At 36.3% G+C, this 20799-nt stretch overlaps 1 protein-coding gene across 1 annotated transcript in view; it reads left to right on the forward strand.

Moving 5' to 3' along the window:
• Positions 1-609: 609 nt before the first annotated feature.
• Positions 610-20799, forward strand: part of Smn (survival motor neuron) — a 51828-nt gene continuing 31638 nt past the window's right edge. Inside the window, exons 1-3 of the mRNA XM_081734046.1 lie at positions 610-765; positions 13990-14187; positions 18312-18423. Coding sequence (XP_081590172.1) covers positions 724-765; positions 13990-14187; positions 18312-18423 — 352 coding nt within the window. The 5' untranslated portion in view covers positions 610-723. The remainder of the gene's footprint in view (positions 766-13989; positions 14188-18311; positions 18424-20799) is intronic.

Consider the following 20799-nt stretch of genomic DNA (forward strand, 5'->3'; position numbering starts at 1 on the left):
TTGGGAGGCGGGCACCTTTTAGGCTTATTCTGGGGGGACATCAATTTCTTGGGAGGCGGGCAGATTTGAGGCTTCTAGGGGACATCAATTTCATTTCACTTTCCTTTATGGCAATTGGACACAAATCAACACATTTTTTTTTTTCAAAAAACATATTTCAAATCGGATTATTGTGGGACAGTCCCCCCAGGTCCAAGATTGGAGAGTACATGTCTCCCTCAATCCTCCCGGGATTTGCGCCAGAGCTATCATACCTACGTGATACAAATTTTTTTTTATAGAAGTAGTTAATTGGGGGGTTCGGGGCAATATGGCGTCAAGATAGGCAGTTCTGTCTCGAACCTCAGTTTGATATGATGTTAATTTTGTTACAAATATTCCTTTGAGTTCATTTTCTGTTTGTCACAACATTTGATGAGTATGGACAATTCTGGTATTATTATTTTCTATTATAGGACAAATTTAGCTCTCTAACGAGCAACGAGACGCTCCCTGACAGCAAAAGGTTTATTTGGACGGCATAACTCATTTTCGACAAAAATGTCACATAGCGGTTCTTCGAGGCGCAGCGACGAAATAACTTTTAGTGCCTTTTCGCCCAAAAATAGTAATTTCATCTCTCGTTTAAGACTTTTTTCGTCTATGTTTTGGCAACGCTGAATGCAAGCAGACCAATTTCGGCCTGTATTTCTTCGTTGTTTTAGCTTATGTTCGTGAATTTTCATGGCCTCTATTGGGGAAGTTTTATTTCTAAGGGGTGAAAAGGTATTTCCTTTATATACAATTATGGTTTATTTAAGTATTTTTACATAATCTGTTTCTTTTTCTTCTTCTGATCCATTTTAGAAGCAAATATCGTTTTATTTCTTTGAAAAACTGTATTGTTTACTTTTAGAAAGATATACTTCAGGAAACTACAGGAAATATACATTTAAAATTTACCTGTAGATTAAGAATATGGTTGCCAATGTATAATGAACATACATACTTCAATTTTGATACAGCTGATTATTTAATTCCATCAGAAATCGTATCTATGTGAGACGTCCATCCGTGGTACATATCCATTTTAGAAGAGCAGAAGCATAATTGTTATAAATAAAAGTGGTCAATGTTCCGTTAAGGGGGTCCAGTGTCTTTGACACCACTTCTTTCTGTTGATTTTCGTTTGATCACATAATATAACGTTATATTAGGTTCTATTAGGTTAGGTTAGCTTAAGGGGGTCCAGTGTAGTTTTGGACCCCCTTAACGGAACATGGAACATGGGAACGGATAAGAGGGCTTAAGTTTAGAGTTGCCCCTCCAGTCTGAAGGTGCCCTTGGACTTTGCAACATACAAAAACAGTGCTTAAAGTATTAAAAATGGTTACATTTCACTTAACTTCAGTACTCCGTGGGCTTCACAAAAATTTAAAAAGTTTTCTTCATTATTTTTGCGCATCCGTTACACCTGTTCGCCATATTTTACAACTACCATGCTGCTGAAACCTTCCGCATCCGGCAAATAGTACTAATTTCCACATATCTTTTCTCGTATTAAACATAACTCTCCTGCCGAACTTACATTTCTAAACACCAAATAAAAACTTCAAATCATCATTTCTTCTGTAAATTTTCCTGGTTTTTATAAAAAGCGGAGGGGTAGCTCTAAACTTAACCCCATAAAAGTTTGCAACGCAAAAGTTGGTGCCAGCACAGTTTATGGATCCGTAGGTTTGTAAAATTTACAGAAGAAACATCTTACGTTACTTCAAAAAAATAATGTTTTAAGTAATCAAAATATATGGGGATCTTAATCAGACTGTAGTAATACTTTACAACACTGGTGTAGCTATTCTGGCGCACGTGGACATCCCATATGATTGTGGGGCATTACTCGAGCAGACGGTTCTACCAAATTTTGACACATTTTTTATAGGGATGTACCGATACCGATTCTTTTGGACATTTCTTATAGCTATATTATTCGGAATGGTTATGTTTTACTTTGGGCAAGGCGGTGATATCCTACCACTGTTAGTATTATTCACAGGTTGTCACTGGTTCTTTGCTGTTCCTAATTCACGGATGTAGTTCGTATTTTCTCACCACATGTCGCTGCTGTTTCTGATTCACATAGTATTGCCGAGTGAGCGTTAGCGAGTGAAGGCGGGTTAGAGCCCCGCAGGTGACGTTGTTTTCTGTCTTTTGGAACTGAAACTGCGGGAACCTGTTCAGATGAATCAGTTCCTGTCACTGCCTTGCCTAAAGTAAAGACTTACCTTAGGGATTTTCAGAATAATGAAATGATCAACATTGTAATAGGGTATATTAGATATATGGCCAAAATTTGATATACAAAGACAAAAAGCAAAATTTCATATTAGCTTCCACACAAAAAATATATTACTTACAAATTTAATCCAGCTCACTTCATGTGCGTGTTCCAAAGTTAAAGCGGAGCAAGACACCGATAGAACTGGTCTGGAGAATGTAATTAACTGGCAACTTCAGCGTCGAGTTTTTCGTGCTTTGGGCATAACATCTCCACTCTTGGTCATCTCTGAAAGAAATACTGTTTAAACGCAACGGAATACGGAAAATATCTTTTTTATCACCTCGGTTACCGAGTCTCAGTCGAATTACCGGGTCACTACGGGTTTGAATCCTCGACTAAGTGGTGGTCCGACTGATACTAACCAACATCATCCGACTGACACTGTGATCCGTTTGAGGTCTAGCGTGTTCATTCTATCTGTGCAAATTACAACGTTATATCCGCAAGAGATGAAAGTGATGCTAGATGTTCGGAATAGATAAATCTTCGGAAAAGACTAGAAAATGACAACCTCTTTGGTTATTTGGAAACAAAATTTTATTTATATAGTTTGACACAAATTTGTTTCCATCTTATAATTCAATGTGATTTATTCACGTTGAAATTTGAAACATGCAAGGTCTGCTACATCTATAAGGAACATCCAATTTTCTATTTGAACATTTGTAACTTTCCATTATGATACGGTTTGGACTTTTAATATAGGATATTTCTGACAAAAAATTACCAGTCAAATAGCACTCATTCAGTTTTATCTTTCTTTCTTTCTTCCTTTTTCTTTTCGTTTTTTTTTTTTTTTTTTTTTTTTTGTTCACTTTGCATTAGTAGTCTGGAATGGAAGATATGACCTACGCTACCTACTGGGTTTATTAGAATGTAGTTTGCATCAGTACGTCCAATGAACACTACCGAATTTACAAAGGAACCACGCGAAAACAAGGCATGTGTGTTAAACTTTTTGAAGGTTTTGAAAGTGACTTAATGAATGTTTCAAGCCTCCTCTATATATTCGAGCAGTCCCGAAAAAAATATAAAAACAAACGTTATTTCTATATTACTGTTGGATTTCTGGTAACGTAACTTTATAATGTTAGGTTCTTTTCTTACTAAGTTTAGAATTCCACATTTTTATCTATTCTCCCTTTTCTTTTTCTTCTTCTCTCGCCTTCTCTCTCTCTTTCTCTCTCTGCCTCATTTCTGAACCTCTGTGTAATAGACATCCATTGGTTTCAATCTTTCATTGTGTGTGTTTCAGTTTCTCCCTAAATCAACTTATGAATCTTGCTTCGTTTCGGTTTTGTTATTTCATTTTATCGATACTAATACATGTGTAGTTTGAAATTAGAATTGCGTTCATTTGTTAGCTAATTTTAATATGGGAGAGAAGAAAGAAGGAGAGAGAGGGGAGATCTTTACCAGACACGATTATGGGATAAGAAGGTGTATATTGGGTGCCTAGCTGCACGGCGTTAGCTGCGCAATTTTTTTGATGCGGAGTGTACAGTACATACATACAGTTACTATTGGTAAAGAACCCGTGAAAGATACAGTGCGCCCTTTACATAAGGAGCCCTACGAAACATCACATTATAGATAAGTGATTTTAGTTGTTCTGTGTACCAGGTTTGTATAATAAATTAAAATATTGGCTGTTAATAAAAAAAACCTGTGAAGGGTACAAGGCGCCCTTTACATAAGGTGCCCTGTGCATTATCACATTATATACATATTTTTTTTTTAAATTTGTTCTTCTGGATACCAGTTTTGTGTTATAAAAATGCATACAGTTGTTATTGGCGGAGATCAGGTAAAGAGTATAAGCACTTACAAAAATAACTGTAAAGTTATGTAGCTATAAAGCGAAACAGTGTAATACATCAAGAATAGTTCGGATAGTCAAACGTACGATGCATTCACGAATACTACATTGACACTGGTCTCTTACGATTTTTACGGCATCGAAGCTTGCACAGTCTTAATATGCATCCATATATCCGAGCATACTGATTGTTCCTGTGTGTTTTGAAGCAGTGTTCGAATAATCAGTACCTATTGTATTTCTCTAAGATATAGCAATATTAATTTCTGTGAAATGTGGTCTTCCTGTCACCACGGCATGGCGCGTCCTCAGGTTGTGGATTGAGGAGAAGGCCTCTAGATATAGAGGTTAGCTGCGAATATACTGAATAAGCAGTCGCGGACAGATGACAAGGGGTGATCCTCCAGCTTGTGGATTTGGTGTGGGGCTAACAACCTCATCCTGTAAATAAAAATAAATAAATTAAAAAAAAGGCTTGTTCAGTTATATTCGCAGAATCTCCGGATTAGAACTGATAACTTGGCACGAACTCAGCAAAGTAAAATCGACATGAGATTTGGAACATGGAATATAAGAAGTCTCTATAGGGTAGCGGCGTTAAAATTTGTAAGGAATGAGTTAGTTTAGAAATAGAGGATGGACCTAGTGGGATATCAGGAAGTTAGATGAGAAGGAAATGGAGGAGTCAAGTCGTGAAATTTTACGTTCGTTTAAGGGAAACGAATTAAAAATTACTAACTAGGAACAGGGCTATCAGCTCACAAACGAATAATATTAGCAATTACATGGATTGAATTTGTTAATGATAGAGTTTCTTTTAATTCTCTTAAGGGTCTGTGGTGTAATATTATTATTTTAAATGAATATTCCCAACATAAAATAACGATGACGATAAAGACGACAGTTTTTACGAAAGAATAGAACGTGTATTTGATCATCTCCCGCAATACCATATGAAAATTCTATTAGGCCGTTTCAGTGCGAAGGTAGGACGAGAGGGTATTTTCAAACCGATTATAGGGAATAAATGTCTGCATAAGAAAGGTTGTGACAACGCCGTTAGAGTCGTAAACTTTGCAACGTCCAGAAATCTTATCGTGAAGATTACAAAATTCCCACAACGCGACATTCATAAATATACTTGGATTTCATCAGATGGAAAAACACGTAATCAAACTGATCACGTTTTATTAGACAGAAAAAAACAGTCTAACACAACTAATGTTCGGTCGTTCAGGAGCTGATTGTGATACTAATTACCACTTGGTAGCAGCGATAATAAGAGAGAGAGAGACTATCGTTGAATAAAGAAAATATTCAATATCTAAAAACGGAGCGGTTTAATTTAAAGAAATTTGAGGAGAGTCAGGTGAAATGGGAGCCAGATTAAAGTGTCAAATAGATCCTCGATTTTAGAAGGTTCGGAATGCACCAGTGTTCAGGATACTTGGTTGAAATTGGAGATAATATTAAAATTTCAGCAAAAGAAAAATTGGGGCACGCAGAGGTACGTAGGAACAAACCATGGTTCAACCAGGCATGCACTAAAGTAGCAGAGAAGAGAAAATAGAAGAAACAGCGTTGGCTAAAAAATCGGAACGAAATAACTACATAAAATTTCATTGTCATCTGGCGGAAAACTTCCAAAATTTTTAGAACAAAGGAACGCTATTTTTGAAAGCTAAAATTAATTAACTTGAAGATAATAATAATAAAAAACAAAACAAAAACATTCGGGACATGTATAAGGGGAACAACGAATTTAAGAAAGCATATTAACCTCGTGCTTATATATTAAAGAAAGCCAGTGGAACAGTTCTCACTGATAAGGATAGCATCTTAAATAGATGGAAAGATTTCTTTGACGATTTGCTTAACATATAGCCAAAAACCAATGTTCGTGGAGAAAGTGAAATGCACACAGCATAATCGTATATTCCAGAACCTAACCAGACAGAAATAGAAATCGCTATTAGAAAACTAAAGAAACACGCCTCTCCGGGTGTAGACGAAATTCTGGCTGACTTAATTTTAGCTGGAGGGGAAAAATTGTACAGCAAGATACACAAACTCATTTTCCTTATCTGGAACAAGGAGGAATTACCACAAAAGTGAAAAGAATCAATCACTGTTCCAGTTCAAAAGAAAAGCAACAAAACTGATTGTAATAATTATTGAGGCATTTCTCTTCCGTCAACATTAAATAAATCCTCTTAAACATTCTATTAGAAAGATTGCCTCCATACGCAGATGAAATTATTGGAGATTATCAGAGCGGATTTAGGTAAAATCGATCAACTATGGACCAGATATTTACCATTCGACTACTCCTTGAAAAGAAATGGGAATACAATATCCTGGCACATCAGTTATTGACTTTAGACTCGGGTAGGAGGAAAACATTGAACAATATGCTTACAGAATTTGGAATGCCGAAAAAGTTAGATTATTTAAGATATGTTTAAATGAATCCCAAAGTAAAGTTCGAATAAACAAATTCCCGTTCACGAGCTTTCACATTGAGAATGGCCTAAAACAAGGAGATGTGTTGTCGCCATTATTATTTAACTTTGTTTTGGAGAACACTATAAAAAAAATCAAAGACAACAATCAGGTCCTAGAGATGAATTGTATTTACCAAGTTATGGCGTATGCTGAGGCTGTAATTCTTTAGGGGATGTTAGAACAATAGAAAGGAATGCAGATATCTTAATCAACGCTTGCAGGGATATGGGCTTAGAAGTAAATGCAGAGAAAACTAAATACATGGAAGTTTGTCGGGATCGTAATACTGCATTTTATGGATGCGTTAAAATACCAGATAATGTTTACTTTCGACAAAGTGGATACTTCAAATATCTAGAATCATTATTAACAGACCAAAAACATAATCACCAAGAAATTTGATGTCAACTGAAAGCAGGAATTTCGTGTTATTATTCAGTTAAAAATCTTTTGTTGTCGCAAATTCTGTTGAGGAATTTGCAGCTTAAAATATAAAACGATAATCATGCCTGTTGTGCTGCAAGGTTGCGAAACATGGTCACTGACTCTAAGGGAAAATCGCAGACTGAAAGTATTTGAAAACAAGATTCGGGCTCCAAGAGGAACGGGAATAAGGAATGGCGGAAACTTCATAACGAGGGAGTGCATAATTTATACGTTTACCAAACATTGTTAGGGTCATCAAGTCTAGTAGGCTCAAATGGGCAGGTCATGTAGCTAGAATGGAAGAAATTAGAAACGTTTTCAAAGTTCTGACTGAAAATTCAAATAGGAAGAGGAGGCGCAGATGGGAGGACAACATTAAAATGGTTCTCGCAGAGATTGGAATATAAAGTAGAAACTGAGTCCAGTTGGCTAAGGACAGAAATCAATCGAGAGCTTTTGTAAACGTGGCACTGAACCTCCAGTGTCCATAGACAAGAGCTACATTAAGTTGTTGATATATTTATCTTCTTTATATTTGACAGAAATGCTGTTAACAGGAACTAAAAAGTTTTTCTCTAGTAACGAGGATTTCGATTCGAGGTTTTCAGAAATTAGCTATTTACGTTAATATTAAAACAAATTTGGTGGTGATTCTGATATAAAATGGCACTCATACTTTCTTTCAAAGTCTGTACATAAGATTATATATATATATATTCCCGTTTCTATGGGCACCCTTTTAGTAGACTTGTCCACCGCCCTCATTAGTATCCCAGCACGGGCCTGCCTAGGCCCCCCAATTTTTGGAGTGGCAAAAATAATTTAAGGTAATATTTGTATATTTTTGGAACTTTATAGTAATCTCGTGATATACCAATCATAGTCTGGGGTCTGTCTGCCCCCTTCCTCCCTTAGCTTTTACTCTCTAGTTCCAGTACTGATGTAGGCCTATTGAACAGTCAAAATAATTAATTTCAAATACTGATTCCTTTCCTCCGGAGCTCCTCCGTGGCTAAGCGGTTAGCGTACGCGCCTTTGGCGCGGGAGACCCGGGTTCGATTCCCGGCGGGAGCTCATGTGGTTCGGATTCCACGTTAATCAGTAGGTCCACATCTCATATAGCCTCGCTGCTGAAAGGGACGCTAAACTAAAATCAACTCAACTCAACTCCTTTCCTCAGGTAATATGCCTTCACGTTCAAAATACAAGAATACAGTTTGAATTAATATTCTTTCCTCTATTAGGAAAATCTAAACTTCATATTGAATTATGAAATAATTTATTTTAATTCTTTGAAAATAATTACCCAATTAACTGTCTTGACCAGTAATTGAATTCCGTATTTCGTAGATATTGGCTAGTTTGAAAGAAAACATAGCATTCCATTGAACATTAAAATATATATATATGATGAACAAACAGAGGCTTATTTTATCCCTTGTGCGCGCTTTTCTCTAAGCGGCCTCAGTTGAGTTTGTCACCTAAGATTGACAGCCGTAGTAAGTCCGAGCAGTCATCGGAAGCGGTATCTCTCTGTTACTCACTTTCCTGTTTGCTTAAAAAAAATAGCCTGGTTCCTAACCAACTAGCATTTTCTACAAAAATGTCTGCCTAATCTATCAAGGTTTACTTTTCTTTTTTAAAATTTTAGAATATTTGACTACTGAATATTGTCAATTCGAGTTTTACCGGTATCTTTACGTTTTGTTTTTCAAATGTGAAAGATTAGGATTTAAACTAATCTTGATGGGACTTTGGTAGATAAAATTAGCGGTCCAGCTCGCTAATTCAAAACAAAACGTAAAAGCACAGGTTTTTATCCTTCATAACCTATGTATTGTATTTGCATTTTTTCAAACTTCTTCCTAGTTAACATATTGATGTGTATAATTTACTCATTTCTTATTATATTAGTGAATTTAGTAATTCATATTTTCTCTTTTTTTTTTCAACTGCATGACACCTTCATGACCTATTTGCTGCATTTCTTCTTACTCTGCTCTTATTGTTCTTAAACACAAACACCTATCTTTCTCTTTATTGTATGGTGTGACGACACCAAAAAACATTCCAGCTAAGCTGTTATTTGTTTCTTTTTCTTTTCATTGTTCTGTTGGTCAATGCTCTCGAGAATTTACCTTCTGCTTATTGCTGCATTACGTTTAGAAACACCTAGACTGCTCATTGTTACTTAAAAACAAATTTAAAATCTACATATAAATAATAATAAAATTATAAAGAAATAAAATAAAATATTCCCTAAACTACATGCATTTATATTAATTTGTTCTAGGTAGTTTCTTTAATAAAATATTACTCCTGTACCTTCAGGATTAATTTTAACTGTGTTGACATTTCTGTAAACTTGTCAACTTCATTGGAACTTTGAACAGATTGTTCTTTTAATCTTAATGCATTAGAGATCCAATGCACTGGTGGCTTTGCTAAATCCTCTGGAGAAGGTGAGTTACTAAATTTCAACTCAGCATAAAACTTTCGCATCGTTTCGAAATTTCTCAAAGAAACATTATCTAACTTGAGATTTTAATTTCGACCTCAATTCATCACAATTGGTGTTTTGATTTTTGTTTTCGACCTGTTTAGCTTTTCCTCTCGGAGAATTACTGCCATTATTATAATGAGTTTCTTTCCAAACAATTTTCTACGTTTATCTTTGAGGAGGTTTATTTTAATTTAGGACCTAAATTTTCGAGAGCCATGTAATTTGAAATCGAAAAAAAAAATACCGTGATTGAAAAAGTTCCATTTTGCGCCTCCCCCATTTCTTTGCTTACGAAATGGTATTGGAACAGTTAAGCCTTCGGCTATGCGTGGGATCCAAAATTATTTTCTTAACCATTTCGTATTCCCCTCACTGGTATTAATTTTAGGGACGATAACTTCTTACTTTCATACCAATAAGGAGAAGTAAGTTCACTCACATTCCTTTGTGAGTGATAACACTACGCACCCTATTATGCATTTCGTTGCGTGTGTAACTTAATTAAAAACAAAGATGTAATATGAGGAGGAATGTTTATTATATAATTATTGATACTGATTGTTTTAGGTGTATCAAATCGTCCTAGTAGAATACACGATTCGCCAATACATGCAACATTAAATATTGAGCAAGACGGACCTTTCTATAAGTCCACGTTGTAACTGGAACACGTTGGTATCAGCGGCGGTTGGTCTGCGATTGTTGAGATTGCAGATTCCCACTGTTCTTCTAGGTGATTGGTGAACTCAAATCTGACTGACTGAGAATGACATTTTGACTAACTGACGGAACCTCTGGTTGGACTCCACAGACTGACCAAAACCAACTCCTTGACGTGATTGTCCACCCTGACGTGAGTGACTTAACTGATTGACCCGACTGACCACGAAGCATCCAAATCTTAATATTTTATACGAATTAAACATTTCCTTAATACGTTGTTCTTCTTATTTTTGAATCGGTTCCTTTCTTTATTATTTTTGACATCAGATGGTTTGTTACCTCATGGCTTGCTCAATATGTCTGTGTCAGATGAAATTTTTGACAATTCTTGATTCTACTAAGCGTTCTTTGAAAACCACACAGGAAATTACAATGTCAGTTGTTTCTTAACATTTTCACGTTACAACATACTCATGCATTTGCATTTACATTCTGTTTGATTATAATGCCTTCGTATTGTTTTAAAGTTCAAGTTTCTCTTCCTTGTTGCTAGTGCATTGGCCTAATTGAACATTGTACATGGAACTTTATAATTTAGAATAATTTAGACTGATTTTTACAAATGCCGAAAATCAAAGTGATGTAACATATATAACAGCCAGCCAACTCCCAAAATTTTGTTTTGTATGAAGTTGTGAAAATAAAAAGCTAAATACACAAAAATCTTTCTCTTAAAACAGAATTCCTATACTATTGTGACGATTGTGTGCTAAAGGAACATTGAGAATACTAAGCACAAAGTAGACCTATCTCGAATTGAATACAGTTTCATTTACAAGAACGTATATTCCTTAATTTATAAAGGACGAATTTAAAAAATATAAAATTATGAAAATTATTATTGGATAACAAAAAATAGGGGCTACTTTTTTTTTTTTTTTTTTTTTTTTTTTTTTTTTTTTTTTTTTTTTTTTGAAAGGGGCCGTTTGGTGGAATTGTTCCACAGTGAAATTTTCATCTCAGTCCGCCCCTGCTCCCGTGCACACATCATCCTCTACATGCTTACAGTTTCCGTTACCGGAGATATTAAATCGATAATATGTGCTAATGAAAACAAAGCAAATAGTAAACCTCTACCTGATTGGAAATCACCACACTAGGTAATCAAACGAGTATGCTTGTAACCATGTAATAGCCCTTAAGGAAGCAATGATGAAGTAAATTGCTACGTAAATACTGTGTGTTAAATTATGGTCCGTCATGATAGAAACGTTCGTAAGAGTTTCCATTATGTTCGTTTACTCGCGTGCTCCATACGGACGCATCCCTGAGTTGCTGAACGAGCACACCAGCTTTCGCTTGGTTTACCAATTTTAGCGTGTTCTTTTAACACCGAGGCCATAACCTTCTTAGTACATCATAAATGTCTAGTAACTAGTCTGCATAGGAACAACAGATGGCAGGACTGATACTCAGGTGTTGCCAAAAAATTCACCCACTTACAGAACTATTTTCCTGGAGGATTATATTATGGATGGCTGCTGCGTTTGCTCATAATGGAACAAGAACAGGGTCGTGAGAAATAAATAGGAAATACCATACGTTGTTTGTTACTTGGTATGAATGTCAAATATAGAACTAAAGCTTTATTCATAGCAAAAATGTAACAATACAAATTCTTACTGTCAGTTACTAGATATTTAAGATACTCTAGGAAGGTGATAGCCTTGATGTTGAAGGTACACACTTACAGATAAATTGAATTATTGTATTGTTTTAACACAACCTTTTTTTTTTTTTTTTTTTTTTTTGTGCAGACGAAAAGAGCTTTCTGAGGTCTCACAGGCAACAGTGATTGTCGAAATCGTTATCAGATTAACGTGATTATTGGACGCATTACGTGAAAAAACAACTTCCCTCAATTAGTTATAGAACGTAAGGAACACATATCACAATTAGGAATTTTATTGTTACTAACCGTATTAAAATATTCCTATGCAGGCCAATATATTTTCGAAATGTATCTCGAGTACTCATCGTCTGAACCAAAAACAAGCTTAAATCGTACTTTGCATTGAATTTGTCACATATTTGGTTGCAGCAATTCCAGTAGAACTAGTGGGATTATATAAACTAATTGTGTCATTGCAAAATGGCGATTACAAATTACTAATTATAGTGAGAGCATCACACTTCAGTTCAACACCCCACAGTTAAATATATACGTGATTAGTGTCACAAGTACCCAACCTGACGTATAGAGAGCGTTTGTTGTTTGAAAAACATTAGTATAGTGGAAAGTATCAACCGTATGAAGCTTAAGTTTGAAGACGCTACGTTGTTTGTTATTTGTTTGGCAGCCATCAATAGTAAACGCTCTCATGAACTTGTAAACACGGACAATATGGATCATTGTTATGTGATACAATACTTTCATTTGAAAGGGCTCAGTCCAACTAGTGTGAGAGACGAGCCAGATTCTATTCTGAGAGAGTCTGCTCTTTTGTTTACAACAGTAAAATATTGGGTGACAGAGTTTAAACGAGGCTGTACGAGCTGAAAAGATTAACATCACAGTGGTCGACTAAATGAGGTGACTACGCCAAATATGGTGAAGAAAATCCACAAAATAGTGTTGGATGACCATTAACTGAAAGTGTGCGAGCTAGTAGACATGGTAGGCATTTCGAAAAGTACTGCACATCGCATATTGATTGAAAATTTGGACATGAGAAAGGTGTGCGCGAGATGGCTGCTGCGTTTGCTCATAATGGAACAAGAACAGGGTCGTGAGAATGTTTCAGTCGAGGGTTTGGCGATGTTTCACAGCAATAAAGCTGAGTTCTTGCGTCAATTCATAACCCTGGATGAAACATGGGTCTATCACTAGACGAAAGAACGGCCAAAACAATGGACTGAAAGGGGAGAATCGGCTCCAAATAAGTCGCAGACAGTTCCATCTGCTGGTAAGGTTATGGTGTCAGTTTTTTTTTTTTTTTTTTTTTTTAAGGGGGATGCACATGGGATAATTTTCATTGCGTATCTTCAAAAGGAAAAACAACAGCGAGCATTATCCACTTATTGCAGCGTTTGAGTGGTGAAATCAAGAAAAACGCCCGCAATTGTCGAAAAAGAAAATGTTGTTTCATAAAGACATGCACCAGTTCACATGTCCGTTATCGCGATGACCAAAATCAATAAAGTTCAGATTGTTTTCTCACGCACCCTATTCGCCAGATTTAGCCCCCTTAGATTATTTTCTCATTTCAAACCTGAAAAAAGGACTCGATGGTAAAAGATTTGCCAACAGTGAAGAGGTTAATGGGTATTTTAGGAACTCGACGGTCCACACTGTAAACAGGGTATTGAAGCTATTGAACATCGCTGGGAAAATGTATCGAGCTGAAAGGAGACGTATGTTGAGAAATAAAGATAGTTTTTTCGAAATGTTTTGTGTTTTCCTTGTTAGGCCGGAAACTTTTGGGACTACTCTCGTAGGTACAAAACTTAAGTACACTTTCCTACTAACTCAGTTGCTTACAGAAACACGTATCCGAAATATCGACCTTGGAAATAATATTGATCAGCATAGGAATATTTCACAAGATTAGTAAGATTCTTTATTGTGAACTACCTTTTATTTAAATACCTATTGTATTTCTTTATTATGTATTAATTGTTTTTGCGATCAGCATCTCTCTGTTAGGTGGAACATTACTAAGAATGTACAATAATTTATTTCTTTATTACCAGGGTTCTAGTCAGGAAGATGATGAAGATATCTGGGATGATAGAGCTCTGGTAGAGGCCTATGATTTAGCTGTTAAATCTGCCAAAGAGAAAGTAGCCATGCGATTGGGTCTAGATACTGCTTCTGGTACAGAGAGTACATCTTCCAAAGCAAATGACGAAGACAAAAAGAAGAAGAAAAAGAAGAAAGGAAAACATGAGGTTGGTTTTTGTGCGAATAGATTGTAATGGTCTTTCTCTGTTTTCATGGGAGGTTACCATTGTTGACAGTGAATGAACTCGGCCCACTTTGGATCACATATTTCTCTTTAGTGTACATATGTTTGGTATTGTATCACCAAGTTAAGTGCCAGTGTTCAAAGTGAATGGATTCAATTAAAACTTTGTGTCGAAAATCTGAAGGTTAATTGTGAAAAAATATATATAGCGAATTATTTATCAGAAAATAGTAAAAACATTTCACAAATGTCAATCAGGTGCCCACTTCCACGGATTTTCAACTGCTTCTGACGATCCCAGACGTCCTACACATATTCTGATCAATAAATTTCCTGCCTGCAATGAAGTATTGATCCTGCTTAAAGCTTTACTGCCATTAAGCAGGACCAGTACTTCATTGCAGACAGGGAATTCATTGATCAGAATATGTGTAGGACGTCTGGGATCGTCAGAAGACCTGCTGGTGTACTGGCTAGCTCGCGAACTTTTGGTCCACTGGGTTCCAAGTTCGATTCCCAGTGAAGAAGCATTCAAATTTGAACGCATTACCGTGGTTCGGTTTCCATCTTAAATAGGTCACGTCTCATATAGCGTCGATGCTGAAAGATGATTCAACCAAGCAAGCCGAAGGCGGTAACACAACCAACAGCTACATCACCATACACTTGGCGGATCGTCTGTAGAGTTTGTCATGATCTCAGTAAGTTTGACAAAACGGAATGTTTAGCGCTTTCCGGGATAAGCCTGAAAACTTTGGCGTGGCGAGAATTACAACTTTTTTCTTTTATTACTTCAGTAACGATATTTTTGTGTTGAAGTGAATTCTTTGATAATGTAAACTCAACTAGAATATAATTATTCACTGAGTCTAAATTGGACTGTAATGTCTACGAGCAAATAGTAAATACTGACCAAATGTTTAATAAACAGAAAGAGACCTGGCAACAAAAACAAAATAAAAACGATTATCACCAGTCCAAGCAAAAAGCAGTTGAATTCTAATTTATAATAGTGTATGGTAATTGCTTAACTAGAATTTAAAGTAATTGAGTAGTAAGTTAAAAGGTGTGTAAAGCTAATGATTATAACATCAATCATACAAATACTTTTCAATGGTTAGCACAAGTCTACAAAACTAATTCCAGATTATATTTTTCATTACAAAAGGCCTCGTGACTATATAGTATGACTAGTTAAGGGGCGCAACTATGATTGGGACCCTGTGATTGGTTGAGGGAAATGCTGGCTCATGATTGGCTGTTGTGGCTACAAGAAATGGCTTTGTTGAATGCCTTTCTTGTTCCTGAAAAGGGTCGACCAAATAGGACCCATTTTCTCTTTGAGACTGTTCCTTTCACGTGAGGTGGCTATGGCTTCCTTTATTATTCTGTTCCAAAAATTGCTACACTTGGCTATTATGGTAATATCTGTGCCCCAGTTCTATGTCTAGTCTCTTCATTACCTTGAAGATTAATACAATGTCGATTCATCGCATTCGAAACATCGGATGTCAATATCTTCACCTGGCCAATAGCCCGAGAACTCTTACTAAAATCACATTGCCAGGAAAAATTTAAGTACTCCAGTTATTTATTTGTGTTTAATATTAGTTCCCATAGAATATAGAATATTCCTGCGAATTATGAGCCCTATATTCGACCAACTATTAAGTTAAACTTACAAGGAAATGGTCCCAGCATGATAAGTCCAAATTGGACGAAATTTTTTATAGATACTAATTTGTGGTCAGTGAATAACGTGGCAATAGTCATTCGATTCGCTTTTGCGTACTTTGCGAAATATGCAGAGTGATGCAAAACAGAATGCAACATATCACAACTATGTAATTCTAGTCCGAATTGGACGAAATTTCGTATAGATACTAATTTGAGGTCGGTGGATAACGTCTGAATAGTCATTCAATTCGTTTTTGCGTACTTTACGAAATATACAGGGTGATGCAAAACAGAATGCAATATAAGACAACTATGTAATCCCAGTCCGAATTTGACGAAATTTTATTATAGATAGTAATTTGAGGTCGATGAATAACGTGGCAATAGTAATTCGATTTGCTTTTGCGTACTTTATGAGATATACAGGGTGATGTAAAACAGAATGCAACATAAGAAAACTGTAATTCTAGTCCGAATTGGACGAAATTTCGTTTAGAAACTAATTTGAGGTCGTTGAAAACGTGAGAATAGTCATTCGGTTCGCTTGTGAGTACTTTGCTAGATATACAAGGTGAAGCAGAAGTAAAGCAACGTAGAAGCATTCTGTAATACACCGGTATAGAATTATGAAAGCCAACACCGTGAATATCAAAATGAATATGCAGAATCTCATGGCGATAATGAGGAACGCAGTGGCGTCGCAGGAAAATCTCCCGTTGAGTAAAGCGGGTTCCACATGAAAATGAAAGGAAAAAACAGTGTTCGATGTTGAGATCCTGGAAAGAAGTACGAGTCTTGGAGGACACATGTCCCTAAAATCGGGGGCGCGGTGGCTGTGGTAGAGCGTTCACCTCCGGTGCTTGGGGTCTCTGGTTCGATCCCAGCTCGCGCCGTGTGGACTTTGTGGTGGACAAACACCGTGCTCGTGGGTTTTCTCGGGGTTCTCCCGTTTCCTTCCACTTTCTTCATTCCACCATTTCACTCATTTCTCATTATCACCGTCTCCTTTAGCCTAACCGGCATAACCGTGGGACGTTAAACTTAAAGATTTCATTTTCATTTCATTTACATGTCCCTAAAATCGTCCGTTTACCAATTGCAGTTGCGCCTTGGATGGTCAACATTAGAACGGAAACTGGGTACCATTAGGGACATGATTTTACATATGTTTCCAAGAACCGAAAGGAGAGTTCAGACCTAAAATTAAACAAACTCTACACAGACACCTTCCATTTAACCTTGTCATTGATGCTAACAAGTCGGGAAAACTCACGAAACTACATGTGAAAAGATGGCTGATGAGCGTGTTCATTCCTGATGTTACGGATGACACGTTGCTGCTATTAGATTTCTAGAGTGGACAGACTGATCATGATATTTTTAGCGACCCCTAAATACAACAGATGTTAAACTAGAAGTCGCTTTGAACACAAATAATTCCTCCCAAGACTACGACATTTGTGCAGCCACTTGACGTTCACTTTTTCCGGTAATACAAACTTGTCATTCGGAGAATTGAAGAATACTTTCGACACAAGATTATACTTGGGAATAGTACAGAAATGTTGCATGATGGAGTCTTTATAATGAAATTACATTCCGTGGTCTATCATCACTTCTGTTCCACGCAGTGTATGCCTGGCGTAAGGCTGGATATGTAACAAAGGAACTGAACAGTGGTTTCCGAAATATTCTTCAAACTCTATCTCAAGTTGACGATGATATTTGTGAGACAGCAGCATTTCTTACCTGCACGTACTATTCCATGGCTCTTTGTCCAACTCACTCAGTTTGCAATTCACATTACCATCGATATGGTATGTATCGTTTTAACTTCCATTCAAAATATTTCAACTGTAGTTTCTTTCCTTTGTGTGCTATTATGACATGTATTAGGGAAAAGCGTAGATCTTCAGCACTTGCTTCTTACACAGGTGTATTATATTGCATTCTGTTTTGCATCACCCTGTATATCTCGTACAGTACGCAAAAGCGTATCGAGTGACTATCCCCACGTTATTCATTGACCTGAAATTAATATCTATACAAAATTTTGTCCAATTCGGACTTGTCAGGTTGGGACCATTTCCTTGTTACCAATGTCTCTAAATAGTTATTAATGCTGAAAATTTCAATGGTACTCTCTCCCTCTTCCTCCCCATACACACATATTGTCGGTAGTTTATTTGTTTAAACACATACTGCTATGTCAAAAATTATTGAAATAGCAGTGTGCGTTTATTTAATGAATAAGCCGCTGACGAAGGTGGGGATTTTCGTTGAAACGTTTGGCGAAAATAGACGGATTTCTAAATTTAATTTGATAGTTATAAGCAAGCTTCAGTCTTAGCTCCTTCAATAGTTATACTTAGTTAAATTATTTACTATTTTTCGGTTGAAATAAGTAAAACTAGTTTATTTTTTTCTTAGTGGAATGTAGGATCACATTGCCGAGCAATTTATTTGAAGGATGGTTTAATATATGAAGCTACTATTGAGAAAATTCAACCAGAGTTAGGTACTTGCACAGTAAGATACGTTGGTAAGTATTGTCATTGTCATTATTTTAGTAGTACTAGTAATAAAAATTGAAACACAGAGTATGAATAAATAGGTAATTATAGATAAAAGAAAACCAAAGTAGTTTATCACTTACGAAGAATTGAATGTTTTGATAACATTATATGTTGTTATTACATGTAAACTTCAGATATAAATGGATGTTAGTTCGGAGTTTAACTCTCTTTTCATCACTTCCGTGTAATCTTTAGAAAGGATGTTTTCAAGAGGGTAGAATTATTAGGCTTGACTTTAAGTAATATAATTATTTATGTATAAAACTCGTTGGTCATATACTCAGGCTTTAGAGGGTAAAGAGTAAAGTATTTTAAGCTAAATACTTTTAAAGCGAGACTTCGTGAGAAATGATGGTAGATATGGCTAATACAAAACAGAAAAGAAACGGTAAGTTTGCTCGTATGCGTTATAGCTCCTGTTCAAAGAGGGTGTTGTAGTCCGTTGAGAGCTAACTAATTTTGGCGATCGTAATTGAAGATAATCTGTCCCCAAACGAAAAACTAACTACATAATTTGCCTTGCAACATAAATAAATAAAAACTGTTCTTACATTTTTCTTTTCTTTTATTATTATTATTATCACTATCATGCAGTACTTTGCCTTTTGGCAAGTCTTCAAACTAATGAGTTTGGGTCGATTTCAAATTATCGATCAGTTGTGTTCTTCGTACTCCTCGATCTCCTTCCATCTTTCCTTTTATAGCGGTATGCGAAGACTATTTCTTCGCAAGATGTGTCCAATGTAGTTGGTCTTCCTGCGAAAAATGCTGGCTAAAAGCGTCCTCGTCTCTCTTCCTACAACACTACATTTCGAAACTCTGTAAATATTTTTTCTCTAACTTCCGTAAGTCCAAGTCTCTGAATCAGACAGTCTAATACTCATTATATATCACTTGACCAATTTCTTAGTCTAGTATTAAGCCTGCTATTTAAGAGGGATCTTTTGTTGTTGAATGCTTATTTGGCTGTGGGAATTCTTGACCTGATTTCTTTGGTGCAGTAAGCGTTTCTTGTCAAAATATCCCCAAATACTTAAATTATTGACCTCTTCAAGTTCCTTTGTTCTGCTCTGACCCGTAAGGGCGCGTTTCTGCGGGATATTCTCATGACTTTCGATTTTTCGAAGACAGTTTCCAAATCTAGGTTCCCAATGTTAACTGTTTTGTCAATCATCTGTAGTCCTTCGTCGGTTCGAACTATAATAACTGTATCATATACATACCTGACATTGTTGATGATCTGCCCTCCAATCTTGAAATCTCGAATTCCCATTAATGCTTCCTTCATTAAATATTCACTGTAAATAACACATGAATAGTGAAAAGTGAATAACTGGACTATTGCTTCCCAGACGCGTTTACTCTTTCCGTTAGAGTTCGCACCTGTAGAAGATTTGGTGTGTACAATAAAAAATCGGTTATTTTCTCCTTTCATTAGTATATATGAAATCATAAGCGTTATAAAGGTGCTCGGTATATGGACACAGGATTGTCCAAATCACCGCAGGGGGTCTGTGGTACAACCTATGTGGTCCGAGATGACAGTACCGACCTTGAGAGTGAGAGTGGGTAGCTGTTCAGGGAAGCGGAGTGGGTGGCGTAATGGTTAACGCATTCGAGTCCTGGTCCATGCGAGCAAATTGCGATTACTACTCAACATATATAGCAATAATTAACTTGTTAATCTTAAAAGCGAAATCTTGGTTTCGTGTAATCTAGTTTATTCAATTTGGTATTGAAGAAGTGCATAACGTTTGTTATGAAAGAGTAATTATATCTGCCGCGGAACCTTGAATCTGCCACGTCGATCTGAATTCTTTAATGTTATGATAACTTATCCAAGTAACATCTACACTAACTTTATACCTTACATGTAGTAAATTTGTTGATCTTATTACATAAATACTGTACGTAACTAAGCTCAACAGTGAGATGTCAAGGTTACTTGTTACTTTCGCTTGTATCATGTTTTGATGAGAGCTGCTCGCTCTGTAACTGAAGCAAATTGTACGCGTTATTTTCTTCTGTTTATTTGACAATGCACATGCGTGCCGATATAGTCGGAGATACCGATGTTTGATTTCAGCATTATAAATGCACGGGTATTCTACTCATTATGTATGCTTTCCCTGATGGTTATCATTACAGCCCGGATTTATATGCAAAATACATGTTTATAGTAACATGCAAGAACGTATGGAAAACGTTTTCTTCTTTCCGACAGACTTGCAAGATTCGTTTGAGATGCATGTGATGGTGCATATAAAGTGCATATTTTGAGCGAATTTCGATGTGCGTGCATATTTCGTAAACTTTGCAGGATACTGCATATTTCCGAATTT

Source organism: Thermobia domestica, chromosome 12, assembly GCF_964235325.1.
Source record: "Thermobia domestica chromosome 12, izTheDome1.hap1.1, whole genome shotgun sequence".
NCBI classification, from domain to species: domain Eukaryota; kingdom Metazoa; phylum Arthropoda; class Insecta; order Zygentoma; family Lepismatidae; genus Thermobia; species Thermobia domestica.